The 21601-nt window shown below is 30.6% G+C and overlaps 1 protein-coding gene and 2 non-coding genes across 6 annotated transcripts in view; 1 reads left to right on the top strand and 2 right to left on the bottom strand.

The window, feature by feature from the left end:
• The window catches only part of gry (trafficking protein particle complex subunit 11 gry), a 46933-nt gene extending 31075 nt beyond the window's left edge, over nt 1–15858 (bottom strand). Inside the window, exons 1-11 of one of the 4 annotated variants that reach the window (XM_067268792.1) lie at nt 15693–15858; nt 10987–11199; nt 10154–10323; nt 9996–10066; nt 8791–8905; nt 6320–6419; nt 6099–6172; nt 2118–2214; nt 1125–1258; nt 574–715; nt 138–228 (exon numbers count right to left, since the gene is read on the bottom strand). In XM_067268792.1, the coding sequence (XP_067124893.1) occupies nt 138–228; nt 574–715; nt 1125–1258; nt 2118–2214; nt 6099–6172; nt 6320–6419; nt 8791–8905; nt 9996–10066; nt 10154–10323; nt 10987–11193 (1201 nt within the window). In that variant the 5' untranslated portion in view covers nt 11194–11199; nt 15693–15858. Of the gene's footprint in view, nt 1–137; nt 229–573; nt 716–1124; nt 1259–2117; nt 2215–6098; nt 6173–6319; nt 6420–8790; nt 8906–9995; nt 10097–10153; nt 10324–10986; nt 11200–15692 lie in introns of those variants that run through there. The other 3 variants (XM_067268794.1, XM_067268795.1, XM_067268793.1) reach the window with 3 other exon arrangements.
• Nucleotides 15859–19546: 3688 nt separating this feature from the next.
• Nucleotides 19547–19619, top strand: TRNAR-UCU (transfer RNA arginine (anticodon UCU)). The gene has a single exon. It is a non-coding gene; the product is annotated as a tRNA-Arg (tRNA).
• Nucleotides 19620–20043: 424 nt separating this feature from the next.
• Nucleotides 20044–20116, bottom strand: TRNAR-UCU (transfer RNA arginine (anticodon UCU)). Its single transcript has one exon. It is a non-coding gene; the product is annotated as a tRNA-Arg (tRNA).
• Nucleotides 20117–21601: the final 1485 nt, after the last annotated feature.

Genomic DNA, 21601 nt, shown 5'->3' with positions numbered 1-21601 from the left:
ATCTATCGGAACAATTCTTTTATAAACTTAATTTTCTCATATTTTCAATTTTATGCAATTTCAATCTAAATTTGATAATTCTTTTTAAAATTCAAATATAAATTTTAAATTAATAAAAATTAAATTGGGCAATTTACTTTGGCTTCCAGATCTCCAAGGTCTTTGACCATAGTATTCTAACTCTTCATTTCCTTCCAAAGGATCAACTTTTGGATATTCTTTTACATTCTATAAAAATTTGTAAAAAGAATTAAAGTAACAGAAATTATGAAAATATTAAAATAATATTATTTCTTAACAAAAACATTACAGAATATTATAATTAAACTTCTCAAGTAATATAGAGAAAATATTTTAAAAATGAAACTTCACAAATAAATTCAATTAATTCTATTATAAATATATTTCAAGATTCTTTATACATTAGAATTACTAAAAAGAATTATGCTGAAATACAAATTAAAAGCTTAATACTTTTAATACTCATTTTATCTTTAACTACTGGAACATAAATATAAAATATAGTGTGATCATCAGGCAAATATAATTCAAATGTAAGAATGTTCAACTAACTTTACATAACTTCTGGCAAAGTAGTTTACGATTAATTGCATTATTAGCAGCTTGCTGATAATAAAAACCCGGATGTTGAATCTGAATTGGAGTCAATCCTTGTTTAACTGCTTCATCAAATAAATCACCAAAATGGCTAAATCTTAAGGAGAAAAAATATAAAATAAATTTTATAATGTACAGTATATATATTTATTTACATACTATTAAATACAGTAGAGCATCGATTATCCGACCCCCAATTAACCGACCGCATTCTAGTCAGCAAATTCAAATGACCGCTAGTGATGTGGAGCTACAATATTTGGCTATGTCTTGGCTACTTTAATATTATTTTTGTTAAATTTTTGCATGTTTTAGCTGGCAGCACTGGCTTGACCATGAAAGGGAGGCCAGTATTTAAACCAGGCCTAATATACTATACTAATAATGTATTTTTTCATACTTTTCAGTTATCCGACCAATCCCAGTCCCCAATTAAGTCGGATAATCGACTCTACTGTATATCAAATATAATTAATTAAAAATATTAAATAAAGAAGAAAACATACTGTTTTGATAACCAAGCACTATGTTCAAATGCAAGATCAGCAGAACCAGTTTTACTTTTAAAAATATCTATATGTTTTCGAAACTGAGAAATTGAATCCAAAGGAGTATTTAACATAAAAGAGAGATGACATATCTGTAAATAATTTATAATCAAAATATTAACATTGGTTTATGAGTTTTACTTAAATAATATATAGAGTTTTGATATAAGAAGCATAAAATATAGGATAGTATTATAATAGAAATTTCAATATATAAATTATCAAAAAACAATCTATTCTTCATACTTCTCTTAAATATAGCTATATTAGCCATTTCTTTTTAAGAAAAATACAGAAAACGGGCTATTTTTTTGAAATTTTATATTTGATAAATATCTAAATTTCTTCTAAAGATTCTATTTTGCTATTTCAAAAATACATATGAAGCATGTAATGCCATAATGTTGTAAATGCCAAAAAAAAAGAAACTTCAGGAGAGGCAAAAACACTTTTTCTGGTAAATGAATCATTTCAATTTTACAATAAAACGGTAAAAAACTCACTTGGTTACAAATTCTCTGGAATATCAAAATGATGTAAATATAAACTGTAATGTTTTAAATGCCAAAGTCATGTGACTTGCACTCTGATGCTTTAAATGTTACAGCTTCACATAAATTCAACTCAAAATACAGCCACTTACAGAGCCAATATTGCCACAATATTTTTTTGCAGTGGAAAACATTGTGTTTAGAATTCAATTCTTCAATAAAATGTATTTAGAGAAAAATGGCATTGCACTCTTCATATATGTTTTGTAGATAATATCTGCATAAATCTTATTTTATATATTTTTATTAAAAATTAATTTTATCATCAGTACTCAACATACTGCTTAATTTAATTTACTTTTGTACTAGAAATAAATTGAAATCACAATATTTATTAAATTTATCATTTCTACTTAATTTACAGTCAAAACAGAATTTTTTAATTAATATTTGAAATTACCTTGTAATTTATAAAACCTGCAATGGTCTTCACTTCTAACATATTAGTATCAGATGCTCTTACTTCCATTAAATTTGCATAAGATTGTTTATAATGCCTAGAATAATGTAAATAAAATAATTAATATTTACAAATTTAAAGCATTAAATTTCACTGAAATCAGTTTATCTAATCAACAAATAAATTTTAAAATGAAATGAAAAGTCTCTGTTTTATGTATCAAATAAGAGTTTTAATATTTTTGAATAATCTAAATCATGTTACTTCAAAACTTTGTGTTATGATTTTTTTTTAAATGTAAATCACTTTTAAAGTTGATTGCATCATACCTGATTTGACTGAAAACTCCCAATTCCGATATGACTCCCTATTCAGATTTTTTTGAATACTTTGTAAAGTTTATTTTAGTTTAGAAAAATTAACGATTTACATTATGAGCACAATATATTCATTAATTAATAAACATCAAGTTTAAGAATGGAAAATGATTGAGAAATCCATAATCAATCTTTCGAAAGAAACCCAAAAATTCTCCATTTATATGTGGACACACATGCTTTTATATGTACTACAAAACAAAGTTTTAATCTTATTTCAGATAAAATTAATATTGCAATACTATCCCCAAAGAAATTATAGCTAATTTCCCTTTACTCAAGGAGCTATCCTATCACGTCATCTAGGGTTGCCATCTTTGGAAACTGCTTTGTTGGCTGATATAATGACCATGGGGAGGGAAAGATAAATGAGAAGATGCACTTTTTTCATGCTTCTTGCAATGGGCATGTCTTGTAAATGATTTAATTATATTATATAGCAAACTCAAAATTATACGTAAAATGAACTATGATTCTTCTTGAATTTAGAATGAAATTAAATTTCTGCACCAAAAATTCAAAGGAATTTCTGTAACATGCTGCGATCTATCGCAGAAAAAGTTAATTAAATGTAAAACAGCAGCAAATGCATCAGAGACATTAAAACAGTGGCGTGCCATCATTGGAAGCGGTGGAAGCGCTGCATCCACCTTCCAAATGACCTTCCCTCTTATTTTCTAAAATATAAATTTTCATATTTTAACGTACTTTGAATTAATTAAAATTAATATTTTATTATAACTGCATTATGTATCTTATTAAAAAATTCCATACTACATGTGAAAAAAATGATAAGATTGCTATTGTATATTCGAATGTCAGTGGCGGAATGGAAGCGCTTCCGAGACAGCTTCCACGGTGAGAATAACTGAATGGTGTAAAGCAGCCAGAGGGCATTGGCACATGCGCTTTACAGAGCACCAACCTCAGCCGGTTTCACTGGTGGAAACTACACACGCATAACGCTTCCAACGATTCTATCCCTTAGCCACTGGTAGGCAGCTATCTGACTAAGCGAATTGTTTAAGATTTAAAAAGTAAAGAGTATTCAATGTTATTTTTATGTACGTTTTTTTGCAAAGTTATATTTAATTACAGTATAATTAAAAGAAAATTATAATTATATTAACAGATTTTCAAACATAAAATCTTTAGAATTTTTATCACTTTTAGATGTTTTTCATAATATTAAAATTATTAACAATTTTTCCAAGCGTGTTTTAATTCTTTAAATTAAGTAAATTTTATGGGAAACTTTTTGATTTATCTAAATTACGTAGCGAATCGCAATATTTAAATTTGTGTCCGAACTATATCGACAAGTAACTCTGAAACATAAAACATATTATAATTAATGTCGATCCAAACAAAGACGTACTAAAAGAATTATATGATTTAATATCATTAATTTTTACGGTACCATCTACCAGTGAGTCTGCTGAGCGCAGTTTTTTGAACATGAAGCAAATTCATACATTGGCCAGGAACACTCGGTCGGAGGAAAAATTGTCATTAGCGTTGCTTTCGATAGAAAAAGAGCTTTTAAATACGTTGATGGAGTCGACGACCAGCAACTTTTATGATAAAGTAATTAACGACTTTGCGGTAAAAATCGCTGAATAGAATTAGTTTATAAAAAATTAAAAAAACAAGTTTTTCTATCATTGTTTGTATCGTATTAATTTGTATTATGTATGCATTATTTGTATTTTAGAACTAAAATACAGAAATTGTTTATTTTTGTCATTTCCAGTATTTGTTTAAAACTTTTATGGAAATGTGAGGTTATGGACAGGTCTGACCAGTCATGAAAGACGTGAAAAACGGTTAATTTAGAGAAAAATTTATTAGTTTAAAAAAACATAGGTAAAAGTCGCTTGTAGTCGGACATCCATTGTTTATATCAAACTGCCAGGCGGAAACCATAAATCGCGAAAGGAAGTCGTCCTACGATCAGTGGAAGATCGAATTCATCTTCGATTTTGACTTTTCTCACTTTCCAGGTAAGAGTCTCGTTACATTTAGTAACCAGGGACCAACCACTCGGGAAGCGTGATTGAGGGAGAACGACCAATCAAAATGGACGAAAGAAAGAACAGAGATTGATATAATCTCTGACAATCGAGGACACCTGGCACTCGGTTAACGTTCCGAATAACCATAACGCCATGTGCCAACGCACAAAAAAAAAAAAAAAAAAGTTTCTCATCTATTGTGCCAACCTGTGACCCGTGCCACTTTGGACTTAGACCGTGTCCCTGATGCCAACAGAGGAAGTCTTCCCATGCCTTAAGACTTGTCAACGCCAATGTCCCGGGGCCACCTTCGATCGACCGTCGAAGAATCACATCGATGCCCGGGACATCCGAACGGCTGATTGTCCTAAAGCAAACTGTTTTGTACACAGTATATGTTTATTTTATGTTAAAATAAATGGTTTTTGTCAGATACTTGTCGTCTTTGTCTCTACAGCCACCACCCATGTACAAATGGACCCTAGACCATTACTGACGCGCAATTAACTGATTGCTCCTGGAAGTTGGCTTCTTACAGAAACACAGCTTCCCTATCATCAAATGTCACAGAACGCCACTGCATTAAAATAAAAATTTTTAGCACATGTTATGCAGTGAACATATGACATAACATGAAAACAAAGTAAACAATCATTACATATGAATGTATCAGATGTGACAGTGACTGAGAAGGGGTTAATAATGTAATGTTCTTCATATCACATAAAAAGGATGATAATGTATACTGGTAAAATTTTATTTTCAATTATAGGAAGAAAAATTTATATTCTATTCCAAGTTTACTATTTTATTTTAATTATATTAATTCTGTTTCCTATGTTCTTTTACATATTTCAAAAGTATTTCTAAATAAATCACTTAAAATAAGTTTATGTTTATATGCATATTTATTAAAAAATTATATCATTTACAATAAATTATAAATTTGACAGTTACCTTTTTTTAAGAAAAAAAAAAATTAAAATTTTGACATATATTAAAAATAAATTGTACAAACACCTTAGGAGAATTTTCTTTAATCAAGAATGTTTTAATCCCATTTGATGGTTCAGCTATATTTTTTTCTTCAAAGAATTCATTCTTTGCATTCAAGTAGTATTGTTCACAAAAGAAGTTGAACCATAAAACTGATTCAAAAACATTCTTGATTATAAAATTTTTGCTGGAGTTTTCTTAAGATGCCCATATGATTTATTTTAACTTAATTTTCCAGTTGTTTGTAATTATTGATCTTAAATTTTCATAAATAGAATTAAAATCATAGGGAGTAAAATGCAATAGTGACATCTATCTACTGTATAATATTTGTGAAAACCTATTGTAATCAATCATAAAATTTTTTACTATTATTATAACCTATCTATGATTTAATTATTTCATAAGTAATTTTCTTATGCTATTTTGCTAATATTAAAAACTAAGTATATGTTTGTTTATAGAAATTATAATATTATAGTATATAATCAATGCATCATATAATTTTCAAAATTTTTAAATAAATATTTTCATTTATGCATATTAATTCATTGTAATATTCCCTATGTATATAGAAACATGAAAATACTTACTTCAATGCAGTTGTAATGTCTTGTTTCAGTTCACAAAGGAATGCTATTTTAAACTGATGCCTCACAAATAAAAGCTGTAATGAAAATGAAATATTTAAAATAATATTTAATTAAAAAATTAAATATTATATAAATATAATTATTTATTGAATATTATATAAATATCAATAAATTATTTTTGTATTAAAAGATAAGGGCATTTGCAAAAAAATTCTTTTTACCTGATGAGTAGTTTTGTTCAAATATTCTCTATGATTTTTGATACGTCTTGATTCTTGATGATAATAGCTCTGTGCCAATTCATAAAATGCATTTTCTAATCTAACATTAAAAGGAATAATAATTTTAGAGTTTATCTGAAAAATTATTCTAAACTTTCTTTATGTTTAAATAATAATATAGTAATATTCTATATTACTGCTACTATTTATAAGTAAATACCAGTAATTTGGTTTAGAGTTAAAATTTACTATCTTTTTTCCAATATTATGAAATTGGTGGGCAGACAGCCAAGTGGTTAAGGTATCACCCTACTGCTCAGGGAACTATATTAATTCTGTTCTGGGGATGATATGTCCCAGATATGCCTTTCACACCCACAGCCCCATTATGAGTTGTCAAACTCAGAATGGGCTTGATAAAAAGGTCCTCTTAGTGCCCACCTGATACCAAAACTATAATAAAACCATAAATTTTTAAATATTTTTACATGCATGAAAATTTCAAAATTAATTAATTGATATTTGATTGCAACAAGGAATACTATCTTGCTATCATAGAACCACATTGCACTTATTCCAGATTATGTTGTCAAGTTAAAGATTAAGCAATGTATGGCCTTTTTTTAAAGAATCCTCTTTCATTAAATCTTGAACTTAACTTGAGTTATCAGTTCCCTTTGCTTACCATTCACATCCATTTACTTGCAAGACACCATGTAAATAAATGTGAATGAATGGTCATGCATTGCTTAATCTTCAACTTAATCAAAACATAACCAGAAATAAGCATAACATGGTTTTACAATAGCAAAATATATCAAGAAATAAGAAGAGAATGGTGAAAATCCATTAGGGACCATCAAACTAGTTACTAATAAGCAACTGAAAAGGAGCATAAAGCTCAAAACTTCGTCTTGAGTGTAAATGGAAACAACTTGAGTTTATTTTATTTAACTATAAGTGTAAACTGTCTTTTATAAAGACTTATATCCACAGTATTCTTTCTTCTATTTCCTTCTCTGGGGTTCAAAGTGCCTAGGTAAATGAAACAATTGACAAACCTTTCTACTAAAATTTTTTATTATTTGGCAAATACATTTTGGCTGACAGATATAAGTCTTTATAAAAAGCAGTTTACACTTATAGTTAAATACAATAATCTTCAACCTGGTCCTGTACATAATTAATAAACTTGAGTGTTTATTGGTCAATACAAGAGAATTTTTAAAAAAGGCCAAGCACTGCTTCATCTTTAACACAAAGACAACATAACCAAGGATTATGCTAACATAAAATAGACATACAAAGCATTAATTGTAAAGTACTAATAATTCAACAACTTGTTTAAATAAGCCTGTGAACCAAATTCACATAAAATTTTATAATTGAAAATGTTTCAATAAATTATAAAGCTCAACATTTTGATATACAATGTAAGTGTTTTTAGAAACTTTTTCGGGCTTGATAATTTTTGCACAAAAATTTGAGGATATTCCAATTATTCATTTTTTGTTCTTATTTCAATTATTATTTAAATGTGTTCCCAGATCTTTAGTATATAAAAAAATTATGAAAATAAAAACATTACTGTAGACAGATAATTTCAATATATACATACCAGCCCACTTATCCACAGGGAATAAATTCCAAGATCCCAATGGATGTCTAAAACTGTGTTTAGTACCAATCCATATGTATTAGTTTTTTTTTCTATACCTACATATCTATGATAATGTTTAATTTATAAATCAGGTACAATGTAAGATTAACAACAAAAACTAATAAAATTGAACAATTATAACAATATACTATAATAAAAGTTATGAGAATGTGGCCTGTTTTTTCTTTCTTTATTGAGTACATTCACCTTTTCATTTAAATAAAGCATTTTACAGCTCATTTTTGGCATAACTGAATTTTGTCAGCATCACTATTCCCAACTTTGAGCCATTATTAAAGTAAAATAAAGATTACTTGAACACAAGCACTGTGATACGACAGTCAATCTGATAACCAAGACAGCTACTAAGTAACTAATGGATGGGTAGAGTATATAGTGTGAATAAGCTTGAAAAAAGGATAATTCACATTCCAGGCAGGAAGAAGCAGGAAGACAAGATTTTAGCATGTTATTCATAACAGCTTGCAATTCGAAACATATAAATTGTTTATTTTGGACTTTAGCTTTTAATATTTTTTAATCATGCAAGTAATTGCAGAAAATGAAATCACGGATAAGAAAATAGAGAAATTATCTGTATGTACAAATATATATACAGATAGCAAAGCTTTGATTGTTTAAACAGATGTTTATAAATTCTTGTATAAACATTGATACATTAGAAATATAATCAAATCATATTAATATAGATTTTTATAATTTTAAAGTATTTATTTGATTAAATTTTTAAGATAATTTTCAGTATTAATTATTTTACAATTAAATCTGAAATAATTTAAAATAATTGTACCTTAAAGTATATCCAAAAAGATGATCAGAAAGTGGTAAAACAAAGAGAGATTTTGCTGATAAGTCACAGGCACTAAATAATGTTGCTGCTCTTTCTGCAGCAATTACATCATCTCCTAAAATAGAAATTTGCATTTTTAAATTATGATAATACAATGCAACCTCTATATTTATCATTAATCTGTTCCTAAGGACCTAACAAATATGGAACATAATGAATATAGAAACAATTTTTCTCATAATAAATAACTGATATTCAATTAATCCGTTCAATCCTAAAAGAAAGGATACTTCTATACACTATACTGTATTTATTTAGTACAATAAAACTTTATCTTTATTGTACTAAATAAATACAGTATAGTGGTAGAAGAGGAAGAAGTAAGGTTATTATTGTTTAGAAGACATACCATCAATTAAAACATTAGGTAATTCCAATTATGATCATGGGGTCTGTTTTGCTGATGATTCAGTAGCACTCAATTTAATAAAGAATTTGTCCAGTATTGTCTGTTTTTAAAACCTTTCTGAAGAAGGCAATAATAATTTCTTTTTTTACCTCTATTGTTGTCCTAACAGCTTTCCATTTTTGCTGTTTTTCTTCAGTGTGCTTTGTTGGAGCCTCTGGAACTTGAGTTTTTGAAAATAATCAATGCAAGAAACAAAGAACACACATGATGACTGCCCAAAGCAGATTGATTAACTACAGTTAGCTAACGTGGCTAGCTGATTGGTGCGAGCATGCGATTGTAGCACCACTGCCAGTGTTGGGAAGACGATGAATACAGAAAATACTGATGAACATGGAGGAAAAAAGTCATCAAAATGTCCAAATATCAAATATTACAAATATAGAGGTTCCACTGTATTTTAAATATAAGATTGCACTCTTGCAGAAAAATATCACATTATTAACAATAAAAAAATAAAAAGCTAAATTAAGTAAATGTTACTAAAACATAGAAAATTACTATTAACATAAATCTTAACACATTAAATTTAACTTTGCATTCTGATTTCTCTTTAATTGAATAATACTCTATTTAATCATTTATAAAACAGTTCAATTCTTCTGAAATATTGCTATATAATAAAAACTATCAATATAAGCTAAAAAATATTAGACTTTTGGTATACAAATTTTATTATTTTTGATTAAAATAGTAAAACAGGAATAAATAAAATAGTTATAAATTGTTCGTATACCTCCAGGAAGTGGTGCTGTTTTCTGAATTAAGGCCAATACAACTTTAGTATTTCTTCCCTGTAGTGACGATCTGCACATTCACTGTATTAGTGCTATTTTGCTTTTTAAAAATTTTTTTAATCATACAATCTACAGATAATTAATGAATTATATTTACCTTAATAATTCCAATTTTGTTGCACATTCAGTTCTCTTTTCGGTCCAATTGGGATCATCCCAATCAAGTTTATAAAACAGCACGGCCACGGCAGGAATTTCGTTTAAATGTTTAGAAAGCCAACCAGTTTTAAGAAGACCTTTGGGGACATGTCTTTCGTAAGAAGTGCGCTAAATATTAAAATAAGTTATGTATTTAATGCAATGATACTGTTATAAGAAAGTGAAAGAAATAATACTTATTTAAAATATTTCTAACAACAAAGGCAAATTAAACATTAATATTTGTTAAAAATTTGTTTTTGATTTATGTATGTTTATATTATTTCAATGTTGTTAACTTTCAAATTGAATATATTGAAATTCATCTTTAATTATATACTGTATGTATTGCATAAATAAGGAGTAGAGTACAGTAGAGAGTTGTTAATCGGAACGCCGGTAATCGGAACGATTTTCAGTCAGACTGTGTCGTGCTGAATCGAACGTTTTTGATACTAGATTTACTTCTAAAGTATAATTTTCATGTTTTTATATTCTTCAATATATTTATTTTGTTTGTACAAAATAAAGAAATAATTTTTAACGATACAATAGCATCGATTATTATTATAAAAATTTTCGTTAGGGTTAAAATCGACGAAAATTCAACGCGAAGCGACATGCAACGGAGAAAAATTTGAACATCGGACAGGTTAATGTATTTTTTCGTACATAATGGGTAATCGGAACAAATGACTAATCGGAACAACCCCAGTCCCCAATTGATTCCGATTTTCGACTCTCTACTGTATATGTATTGCATTTATGTAAGGAAACAAAATAAATTCAAACCTTAGGTTTAGCTATTGGAAACTGATGTCCTTCTTGCAGAAGTTTAAAATTTATTGGAGCTCTGTCTGGTAATCTGTTCAAATGAAATGATTCCCAAATTGAAACATGAACAGGATTATTAACTATATCTAATCCTAATAATGCAACTAAAGCTAATGGGCGAGATGTCAACTCTGGTGGAAGATCTCCAATCCCAAGCACTGGCATTTTACTCTAAAGATTAAAAAAATATATAATGTTTAAGATTAATTTATGAACATTAAAAAATTCAAAATAATTAAACCAATTTTTTTTAAAGCATTCATTCAGAAAATAGTTAAAATTAATAATTTTTACATAAATTTTTTACATTTGAAATTTACATAATTAAGTTTATAATTTAAATGCTATTTTGTTTATATTTATTTATATTATATTTGAAATGATTAAAAGTAAATAAAAAAACAAAACATTAACAATGCAATTATTGTATTTATGTCCTTTAAAACACTTTAAAGAGCAACAGTAATTAAATAAACAAATCAAAATGAATCATATATCTAAATAAGTAAAAGCTAGATTTTTAGGCTATTATTATTACTTTAACTCAGCTTGTAGATATTTAGATATTAAAAATATGACCTTGGTTATTGTTTACCAAGATATGAATCTATTATATTATCTCCAATATAGCTCTCTACCATTACAGTAAGGAATGTACAGTACATTCTAATAACAGGATTTAATTGATAGTAATTCTTTGCACCAATCCCAATCTTCCAATAAGCAGGGAAGCACTAACGAAGAAAGTTCATGAGAAAGTTTGATAATTCCTTCTACTCGTGCCATAATATAGGATGAATAGCTTCAATAATTATTAGAATATTCAAGTATATTCTAGATGCCTAGTCTTGAGTTATGTCATTAGCAACACAGACATGTTTTGAAGTGTCATATGTCATGAACTTGTTTGTTGAATGGTCTCACTGAACAGGTTGCTACAGTACTATGTGATATTCTCAACATATTCATGTTGCTATTCATAACTTAGGTAATTTGTTGTATTAGGCATACACTTAAGTGTTCAAGCATTGACTATTTTCTCTTTTAACTTAATATATAATAATAAATCTAAATCTTAATGTTTCAGAGATTCAGACCTAATAGTCACTGAAAAAATGTATCCAAAAAACATACTTATTAATAAGCCAAATAATTGACGGATTGAATCAGGCTCCTTTACTGTTGTTATTAATAATTAAATTCTAAGTAATTTGGTATTAGATGTAGGTGTTAGGCACCATTTCTTATTAAATTTAATAATTATGATTAAATTAATATTTATTAAATAATTCAGAATATTCTGGAAGGAAAAAATCAGCCCAGAGTGGGGTTTGAACCCACAACTCATACATACCATGCAGATGCATTGCCAGTTATGCACATAGACCTCCAATTAAATATGGTAATCATTTGTCTTATTATTAAAATATTGGGCTTTGAGATGTTTATAGATGTAAACATACTTGTTCCTCTTGTTTTCACTGATGGAAAAATTGCTTTATTTCTATAAACAGTGCTATAAAAACAAACTACTACTTTCATTCTTGCTAAGATCATCAGCAAAAATAAAATACTGTCTTTGCAATACCAATTCCAACAAGTGACTCTAAGTTTAGTTTTTCAGTGAAAAGCATGTACAGGAAATCCTTGTTAATTCCAAATCAGATAGTTCATAACTGTACTTTTGTCCTGGCTGGGAATACAGGATTTATATGTTAAGGAAATTCAGTTAGTTCAAAATATAGGTACTTCGAAACCTGAAGTGAAAAGTCTGTCCAAATTGTGATATGTGCGCATTAACTGGTTCATTTAGATCAAAGTGCCTCCATGCTATAAGAGAATAATAGACCAAGAACAACTCTAATCTGGTCAATATGACTTTGCTTTTACAGTAACACATTTTTGGGTTTCACCTTATCCATGGACTACCCTTTTTTTCTCTTATCTCATAAAATACATCTGGTTTCAGGATTGTAAGATTGGACTATGAGTAGCAGATTAAGATATTTGCTAGGCTACTACATTTGGGTGACCTTACTACTTTTTGGGTCACTTTAAAAATAATTTGGGCTACATTCCAATGAATTCTGCTTTACTTTTTATAAAATCTATATGGCAACCTGTGTGGTTCTTACCAGACATGTGCTGTTTACCTGTAGTTTATTTATTATTATTATTATTAATTAGTTCTGTATAAGTAGCCATATTCTGTTTGCTTAAAAAATTATATGAATTACATGGCTTTTGGCACATAATACAAGAATATGTAAATCTCGAATAATTCAAAAATAGATAATTCAAAGTTGCAATTCTTTCCTCCATTGAATTTTAAATTAATGAGGCTTTCCTGTATTAGAAATTATAATAATTTCTGCAATATTAAATGAATACATAGTATTATTCTTATATTACTCAGATCATATTGAGAACTTCTCCAATCTTAGCTGTAATGAAATTTCTGGAAAATGTCCAGAAGAATTCAATTTTATAATTAACCAGATTTAACTTTTTCCAAGTTAAATCTCAGAGTTAGAATTTAACATTCATATTTTAATTCAAGAAATGAAGATATAAAGATAACTTTTTTTAATGTTCACTCTAATCCATTTCATTCTAAAAAGAGAAAGTTTTTGAAAAAATTTTTATCTAGTCACGTTCTTGTTCTCTTAATAAGTCACCATATAAGTGCTTAAACATTAAGAGTTAACCTTCTGATTGCAATTGGAGATGTCAGAGACTCTAGTGTTTTGTCTGTCTCTGTGTATCCATTATGAAATGGTAAGATTTTTATGGTTCCAATGTAAATTAGGATCTCAATGAGGTGTTTGGGCAACAAAGTGAAATCACATATAGCATGTGTGTTCTACAGAGCATGTTATTATTTTATAAGTTTTACCGATCCTGAAGCACTGTAAGAGATAGTCTTTGATTAATATTTAATTTTTATATTTCTTGACATATTAGTGTTTGGAAATGATTTTGAATTTATCTATCATTTGCCTTGTATTATTTTGTGGTGAACATATTACTTAATTAACAATTTGTGAGATAACAGCATCTATGAAAATAGTCAATGTCATCAATGATGTGATTGTCAGACCCTTCAGGAAGATAATTCTATTATAATAGTAGTTGTCAGATGATGATGATATTCTTGATGATCTAAACCACAAGTCCTATAAGCAAAGATTATGCTGATTCTTCCCCATCTAATATAATCAAAAGAAAAATCGACAAAGTCACACACCACCAAGCCCGAGGGGAGGACCAGTTAGAAACAATACAATTATTCATTTACCCTTGTAAAAAGGACTGTAAGACAAGACTGCTGTGAAGACTGCATGTAACCAACCATTGTCCAAACCATGTGGCTTCCATTTGTGAAAAGTGTAAAAAATAGTGCTAACTATATACAAACATTGTATACAAGTGGCATAATAAAGGTTAATGTCACTTGTTTTTGACATACAAATTCATTTGCAATACTGTATAGAGCTTAAATTAAACAGGGTCTTCAAGATCCACAATTGCAGTCCACGTCACAAACTGGATGAGTGCTGATGGAGGTTACATTTATTTTCATGCAGCAGAGGAAAGGTTTAAGAATTATTTCTCGACACAGTCACTCCTGGATTTCCTTTTTTTTATTCATGTAACTGAGCATTTCAAAAATATGGCAAAATAAATTCTTATCTTGTATACTTGTAAGGATTTATTCATCCAATGCTCATTGTAATGGCTATACTATAGATTACCACCTATGGAATTTCAAAACTGAGTATATTTCTGAACTGAGGGGACCGAGATGAGTTCAACAATACCCTACTTTTGGACTAGAGACGAAAAATAAGAGTTATAATATTTACGATTTCTTTCCTTTCACAGTGCATTCCACACCATTCAGATTTTTCCACCGCCTAGCGGTGAGGGTCATCTCCCGGAGTGATAGGTTAGGTTCGTTGGACAAGCCGCGACAGGAGCACGTAGTACTAGCCGACCACAAGCGATAATGTGTGTGTCAGCGGCTGATGGGCCGTATGCCCCAAGGTTCAGGAGCGTGAGGGTGTGCAAAAAGAATTTAACTCCAACTGCAGACGATCAGTGTGCTCGTGGATCAACATCTGCCTCTGTTGAAGGTATATATGGCCGACTTACCAGACTGCCTGTTAAACATGCGATAGGCTTAGCGGAGAGAGCGACATGACTCCCGATCATCGCGCAATCGCCAGAAAAAAGTATGATAACTTTCTTATTTTTCGTCTCCGGTCCAAAAGTAGGGTATTGTTGAACTCATCTCGATCCCCTCAGTTCAGAAATATACTCAAAGTCCTGAAATTCCATAGGTGGCAATCTATAGTCTCCGTGGTTAATGTTACCTATGGTTCCAAAATGGCGGCTCGTCTCTGATTTCAGCAAATAGAAGGAAACAGTGGAGATGCACGTTCTAACCTATTCTAATAATTTTGTTGGTAATTTATTAGAATAGGTTAGAACTTGCGTTGGCCCCACTGTTTCCTTTCTTCTATTTGCTGGAATCGGAGACGAGCCGCCATTTTGGAACCATAAGTAACATTAACCACTTTTTCACCTTGCTATGATTACATGTGATTATTATAAGCAATATACATCGTGTATTATGTTTCTTCTTCAATTATATGTCTTACCTTTGATATAATGAGCTTTTAAACACAATATAGAATATTATGTAGTATTTAAATCACTTAGTTCAATCTCATTCCTGTTTATTTCACTACAAATCAAAAACTTCTAAACACGCCCTCTATTTAACTTAATTTCCTATTCCTGGATCGAGATTTCACCCTCGCTTGATTCAAAAGTAAAAAATTAATTTTTCTGCTACTAGAGGCACTAGTTTCGCTGTATTTTTATAAAATTTACGATGAAATTGTAAGAAAAATATTTTTGACGCGAAATGTCCAGGTATTAGGTATGTATTTTTAAAAATGCATACCTAATTAGAAAAAATATTATTATGAAAAGGAAATTTAAATTGATTTCCTCGTAAACGAAATTTATATCTCGATATGGCTGTTGTGTGAAAAGCAGTGAGCCTCTCTGCGAAGAATTTCTTCCAGGCAAATAACACTTTAACCAGGGGCAAATTCTCTGGGCTTGCTTAGCATGCGCCGCATACTTAAGAGAAAGTTTTGATTGTCAATATACTTTTTGTATGAAAACAAATATGCCAATAATAATTTATTCTAACGTGTAAACTCTTTTATTATTTGTCTTTGCTTTTACATTGACAGCTATCGGCTAGCCGTTTTAAGTCAGCGCCATGCTTGCGGGAACTCGATTGCTCGCTCTTGTGGAAGTTTGCCGCAGCAAGAAGTGCGTGCGCACGACGTCATTCGAAGCATCTAACACGGCCAAAGCTTGCGGTACCCAGTCAGCATACATGCATTATATACAAAGGTGGATCTACATAGGGACTAATAGGGTAAGCCCTATTAGTCCCTATGTAGATCCGCCTCTGAAAACACCTCCGTGGGTCCCCAGTGTCAAGGGCCCACAAAATTTGATTATCACAAATTTTTAATACTTTTTCATAATATATTTTATGTGTAGATATAATGGGCTTTATAATGGTCCATACTTTTTTATTCACACCAAATAACGTTTCTTCCTATTGTCTAGTGCCTATTATTCTTATTATAACTTTCAGCATGCCCAAAAATTTTAGTCAGGATTCGCCCCTGACACTTTTCACTTTTCTACATAGTTCCCTTTGGAGTGTGACACATTTCTCAAAGCAATGCTCCACCTTTACGGACCATTGGCGCAGTGCGCACTATCCTGGAAGCGACGGAAGCGCCGCTTCCCTTGTATTTTCTGAAATATAAATACATATTGTACGATTTTCATATTTTAACGTACTTTGAATTAATTAACATTAATAATTGATTTTCCTTAAATTTACGATTTATGTATCTGTTGTCATAAAAATTTGTCTTTCCACTTCTTTTTCAAGACTACAAAGTATTCAAGTACGAAGTAACTGGTTTCAACTTATTTCTTCTTAAGACGTAGTTAAATAATCAAGAGATTAGAGAATTAGGGACATGAATAAAACCGTGCTGAAAGAGCCGGAATTTTACTTAATTAAACAAAAGCTTAACTGAACCAATCTCTAGCCGAGTACAATGGAGACTGATTTCTTCATAATATTAGATAATAAAGACAGAAACTTTTCCGTTCAAGGAGAGTGACTGAAAAGTTGTAAATTTTGGAAATTTCCGTGGACACCTGGTCCTAAAATGAATTAGAAAACAAATGACGGACAACCTACTTAGTATTAAGTTTAACATATGTAAATTTTTACAGCTATGGTGAGAAACGTTTAAAATTTACAACAACTCTGTCGCGTCATTTGAAGTACACTAGTGATGCGACAATAGAGGCATTTGACATTGACCAGTATCTGCACCCTTGGGATTTGTCAGTCTGCGTGTACGCAGCACTGCACACCTACCATCCTGTCTGAGGAGTCTGGTAGGTATGCAGGTTAATGGATGGATCCTGAGGATCCATCCATTTAGCCACTCGTAGAGAGCTATTTGAATAGGTGGATTGTTTTAAGATTTAAAAAGTAAAGAAGATTTTATGTTATTTTTATGTACAGTACGTTTCTGTACAAAGCTATATTTAATTATAATGTTCTTTAAAAGTACTGTATATTCATACAATTGAAGAATATTTTGTACCAGGTATATATATCCACCACATGCGATATTGAAAATTTATTTTAAAAAGTTTGGCTTAAAATCATATAATGAAAAAGAAAACATTATTAAAAGAGAAAGATCAATGTCTAAATTAAATATAAATACTTCAACAAAAAATTTGTTCGACATTTTCACGATCAAATTTATAGAGATAAAATGGCTTTATAGATGCATAAAAATGCAAAAATTGTTTTGTTGGTCTTGTCTACAATTTTCAAATGAAATTAATGTGTGGAATAAGAAGGGTTTTGACGATTTAAATAATTTGAATAAAGACACGAAAATCGTAAATGTTACACCGATTCTTTCGTAAAATTGAAGCAATTTAGAAATAAAAGCAGAATAGAATTTAACATTAGTAAGCAATATAAAATAAATATTGAAAATTATAACAAGATAGTTACGGCTAGCAGATATATTATATCTAAATTAATAGATGTTATATGTTTTATTTTTTATCAAAGCAAGAATTGGCATTTAGAGGACATAAGGAATCTATTGAATCTAATAACAGAGGTAATTATATTGGACTTGTTTATTTATTAAGTACGTCAGATAATCTATTAAAAATACATTTAGAGAAGTCTACGGTTTTTACCGGTTTATCGAACAAACGAATATGAATGGACCGTAGACCATCACTGACGCGCAATTAACTGATTGCCCTGGAAGTCGGCTTCCTAAAGAAACACAGCTGGACTGCATTGGCGTAAAAAAATTCTCACATCATCTACGGACAGTATCCTTTTTTTAAACTCTCCGCCCTGTGGGCACTAAAAAGACCTCTTTAAGCAAGCCCATTATGGGTTCGGCCAGGGCCACAATGGAGCGGCCGACATATCCGGCGGATCACCCCCCGAAAAATTTCTGGGGATTTTTCGACTTGTCCAGGTTCGATCCTTGGTCCCTTAGAAGTATAGGCTGTCACATTGACTGCTCGGCCATCCGACCTCTCCCGGGAGGACTTTCTAAAAGAAATTGGTCTCTATTTAGTGTTATAAACGTGAAGAAAATCAGGATAACTCCATTTGGTGAGCCTATTAGCGAGACGCGAACTCACAAACAACTACTAGTTTGTGGGTCCTTCAATGGTTTTATCTATTCGGCTACTGATGGGCTAGTCATCGTTGAAATACTGTCCTTTCAGATTTCATTTGATGTTCGGAATAAGAGAAAAAGGTAATAAATGACTACGCCATCATTCACACGATACTCAGTCATAGAAGTCTTTATCTTGATTGATGATATGCCCTTTATCTGCCTCATGACACTGCTGGGTGGGATGGTCAGATGAAAGAATTACGTGTAAGAATTGTGCTTCAAATGCCACAAATTTTATTATGCTTCTTCAACTCCTTCACAGATAGGCTCACTACTTTTCAAACAACCCTCATAAAGACCAATATGAAGTTAACGCGTGTAAACACAACTTTTCTCACCAAATAAGTTATGAACGCATCGAATTCGAGTGTTATAATGCTCGGGGTTGTATGCAGAGTTAAATTTTTATGATGCCTACACAGTCCCATCGTAGATCACAATCACCCCTAACAAGGAAACAGAAATGCGCAATATAATATAGTAAACGCGTATCTCGCGAAACATATTTAACCATATTTTTGATAACTTTCTAATTAATTTCTATTTTATCTTTATTACATTAAAAGTCTGCTGTATATAATCTCGCAAACAGCCAATAGAATCTAATTAATTTTTCGAATTCAAATTAACCCTTCAAATTTAATCCATTTTAATAAGTTAGGTAATATCGCGTCCCTGTAGCGCAGTGGATAGCGCGTTGGACTTCTAATCCAAAGGTCCCGGGTTCGAATCCCGGCAGGGATGGTACTGTTTTCCACAAACTTCAGCTTTTTGATTCCTTCGTTTAATAAAATCACTGCGACTACTACTCGTTGATTAAGATCAGAATAAGGGAATTTATCCATAAATTAAGTGAATGATCATTAATGTTGATTTTGTTCGAATATTGCTGGCTAGCGCCTCTTTGTCTACTTTTCTATTTCTAATCTTTAAGCCCTATATTATATGGCCAGATCTGAACTGCTTGGCATTGATGTTAAATTAACTGAAATAGTTAATTCTTTAAAAAAAAATTGACTACAAGATACAGGGACATAGCATAATCAACGCGGTAACCAGTATAGAAGCTAAGAATAATCTAAAAAAATTAATTTTGAGATGAATCAACATTAATAATTATTTTATTAAACGAAGGAATCAAAAAGCTGAAGTTCGTGGAAAACAGTACCATCCCTGCCGGGATTCGAACCCGGGACCTTTGGATTAGAAGTCCAACGCGCTATCCACTGCGCTACAGGGACGCGATATTAACAAATTTATTAAAATGGATTAAATTTGAAGGGTTAATTTGAATTCGAGAAATTAATTAGATTCTATTGGCTGTTTGCGAGATTATATACAACAGACTTTTAATGTAATAAAGATAAAATAGAAATTAATTATTAAAGAAAGTTATCAAAGTTATCATTAAGTTATCAAAAATATGGTTAAATATGTTTCGCGAGATACGCGTTTACTATGTTATATTGCGCATTTTAATTTCTCTGCTATGAGTGGTCTTTATTTGCAATGAGGTAGCATTTAATAAGTTGAATTATTCATGAAACTATGATATTCTTGTACTCCAGTAAATAATGAAATAATTATAATATGGGATTTCTGCTCGAAATGTAAGTAATAAATGTAATGTAAAATTGCTTGGAATGTAACTTTAATAAACTGGTTTTTAATTGAAGAAGAATATAACTTAGGATTGTTATAGAGAATCTACATTACCGTGATTAGATGTCTTGTTTTCTACATTTTGTCCCGTAAATGAAATCTTCTTGAGACATTTAAATGTCCCGTATTTCTTTATATTTACGTCACGATCAGTATATTTCGAGCGACTTCATTTGACACTTTGAATAACTTCGTGTCTTCGTGAAATCAGCCGCGACAACTTTGCGAAGGCAACTACACTAATTATTGATAAAACTCGAACCGTTTTACCCAATTTACTATTGAATTATGTTAATTAATTATTGTACGTGCTGCAGCAGCAAATACGTATTACGATTTTATTGTTTTAGTTTATCTTACGAGTTTACCAGTGGCCAATCAGTTCCGTTTCCTGAACACTGGGAGTTCGGTCGTGGGTTCGCGCATGTTCAGGACAAGCTGGCCATGTAAAGTGTTCAGGGTTTCTCCACATCTGTAACGCCCGAATAGGGGCAGTTACCCTTAAAAAGATCTCCCGGAAGGTATTCCCCCTAGGCAGATCAGCCAAGTGTTACGTTGCCGTAACTTAACAAGTTTATCTTACGAGTTAGCTTTATTACTCATACTTTCGACAATATAAAAGTAAAATAACCACATTAAGCGCCGTTTATTGTGACCAGCAATTCAAAATGGCAAAATCCACTGAATTTTAATCGTTTATTAAAATCATACTTTCGATTTAGACAAATTTCAAATGCTTTTCTGTCATTTTCGAGGTATGCGGTGAAGATATACTTTATAGCTGGATGGCTGAGCGGTCAAGGTGGCAGCCTACCGCTGAAGGGAACCGGGATTGATACGAACGGGTCAAAAAAGGGTCTTACATATCTGTCCGGATATGTCGGGTCCCATTGTGGGCCTGGCCGAATTCATAATGGGCTCGCTAAAAAAGGCCTTTTTAGTGCCCATAGGGCGAAAAGAGTTTAAAAAGAAGGCAGCGTTTCTCAACCGGTATTTCGCGTACTCCTAATACGGTTTATTTAATTTAAAAATTCGATAATATATTATTTTATTTATTAATACAT

The sequence above is a fragment of the Centruroides vittatus genome, unplaced genomic scaffold (assembly GCF_030686945.1).
Source record: "Centruroides vittatus isolate TY-2023 unplaced genomic scaffold, ASM3068694v2 contig_337, whole genome shotgun sequence".
Taxonomy (NCBI): Eukaryota; Metazoa; Arthropoda; class Arachnida; order Scorpiones; family Buthidae; genus Centruroides; species Centruroides vittatus.
This window is presented reverse-complemented; position numbering and strand designations above follow the sequence as displayed.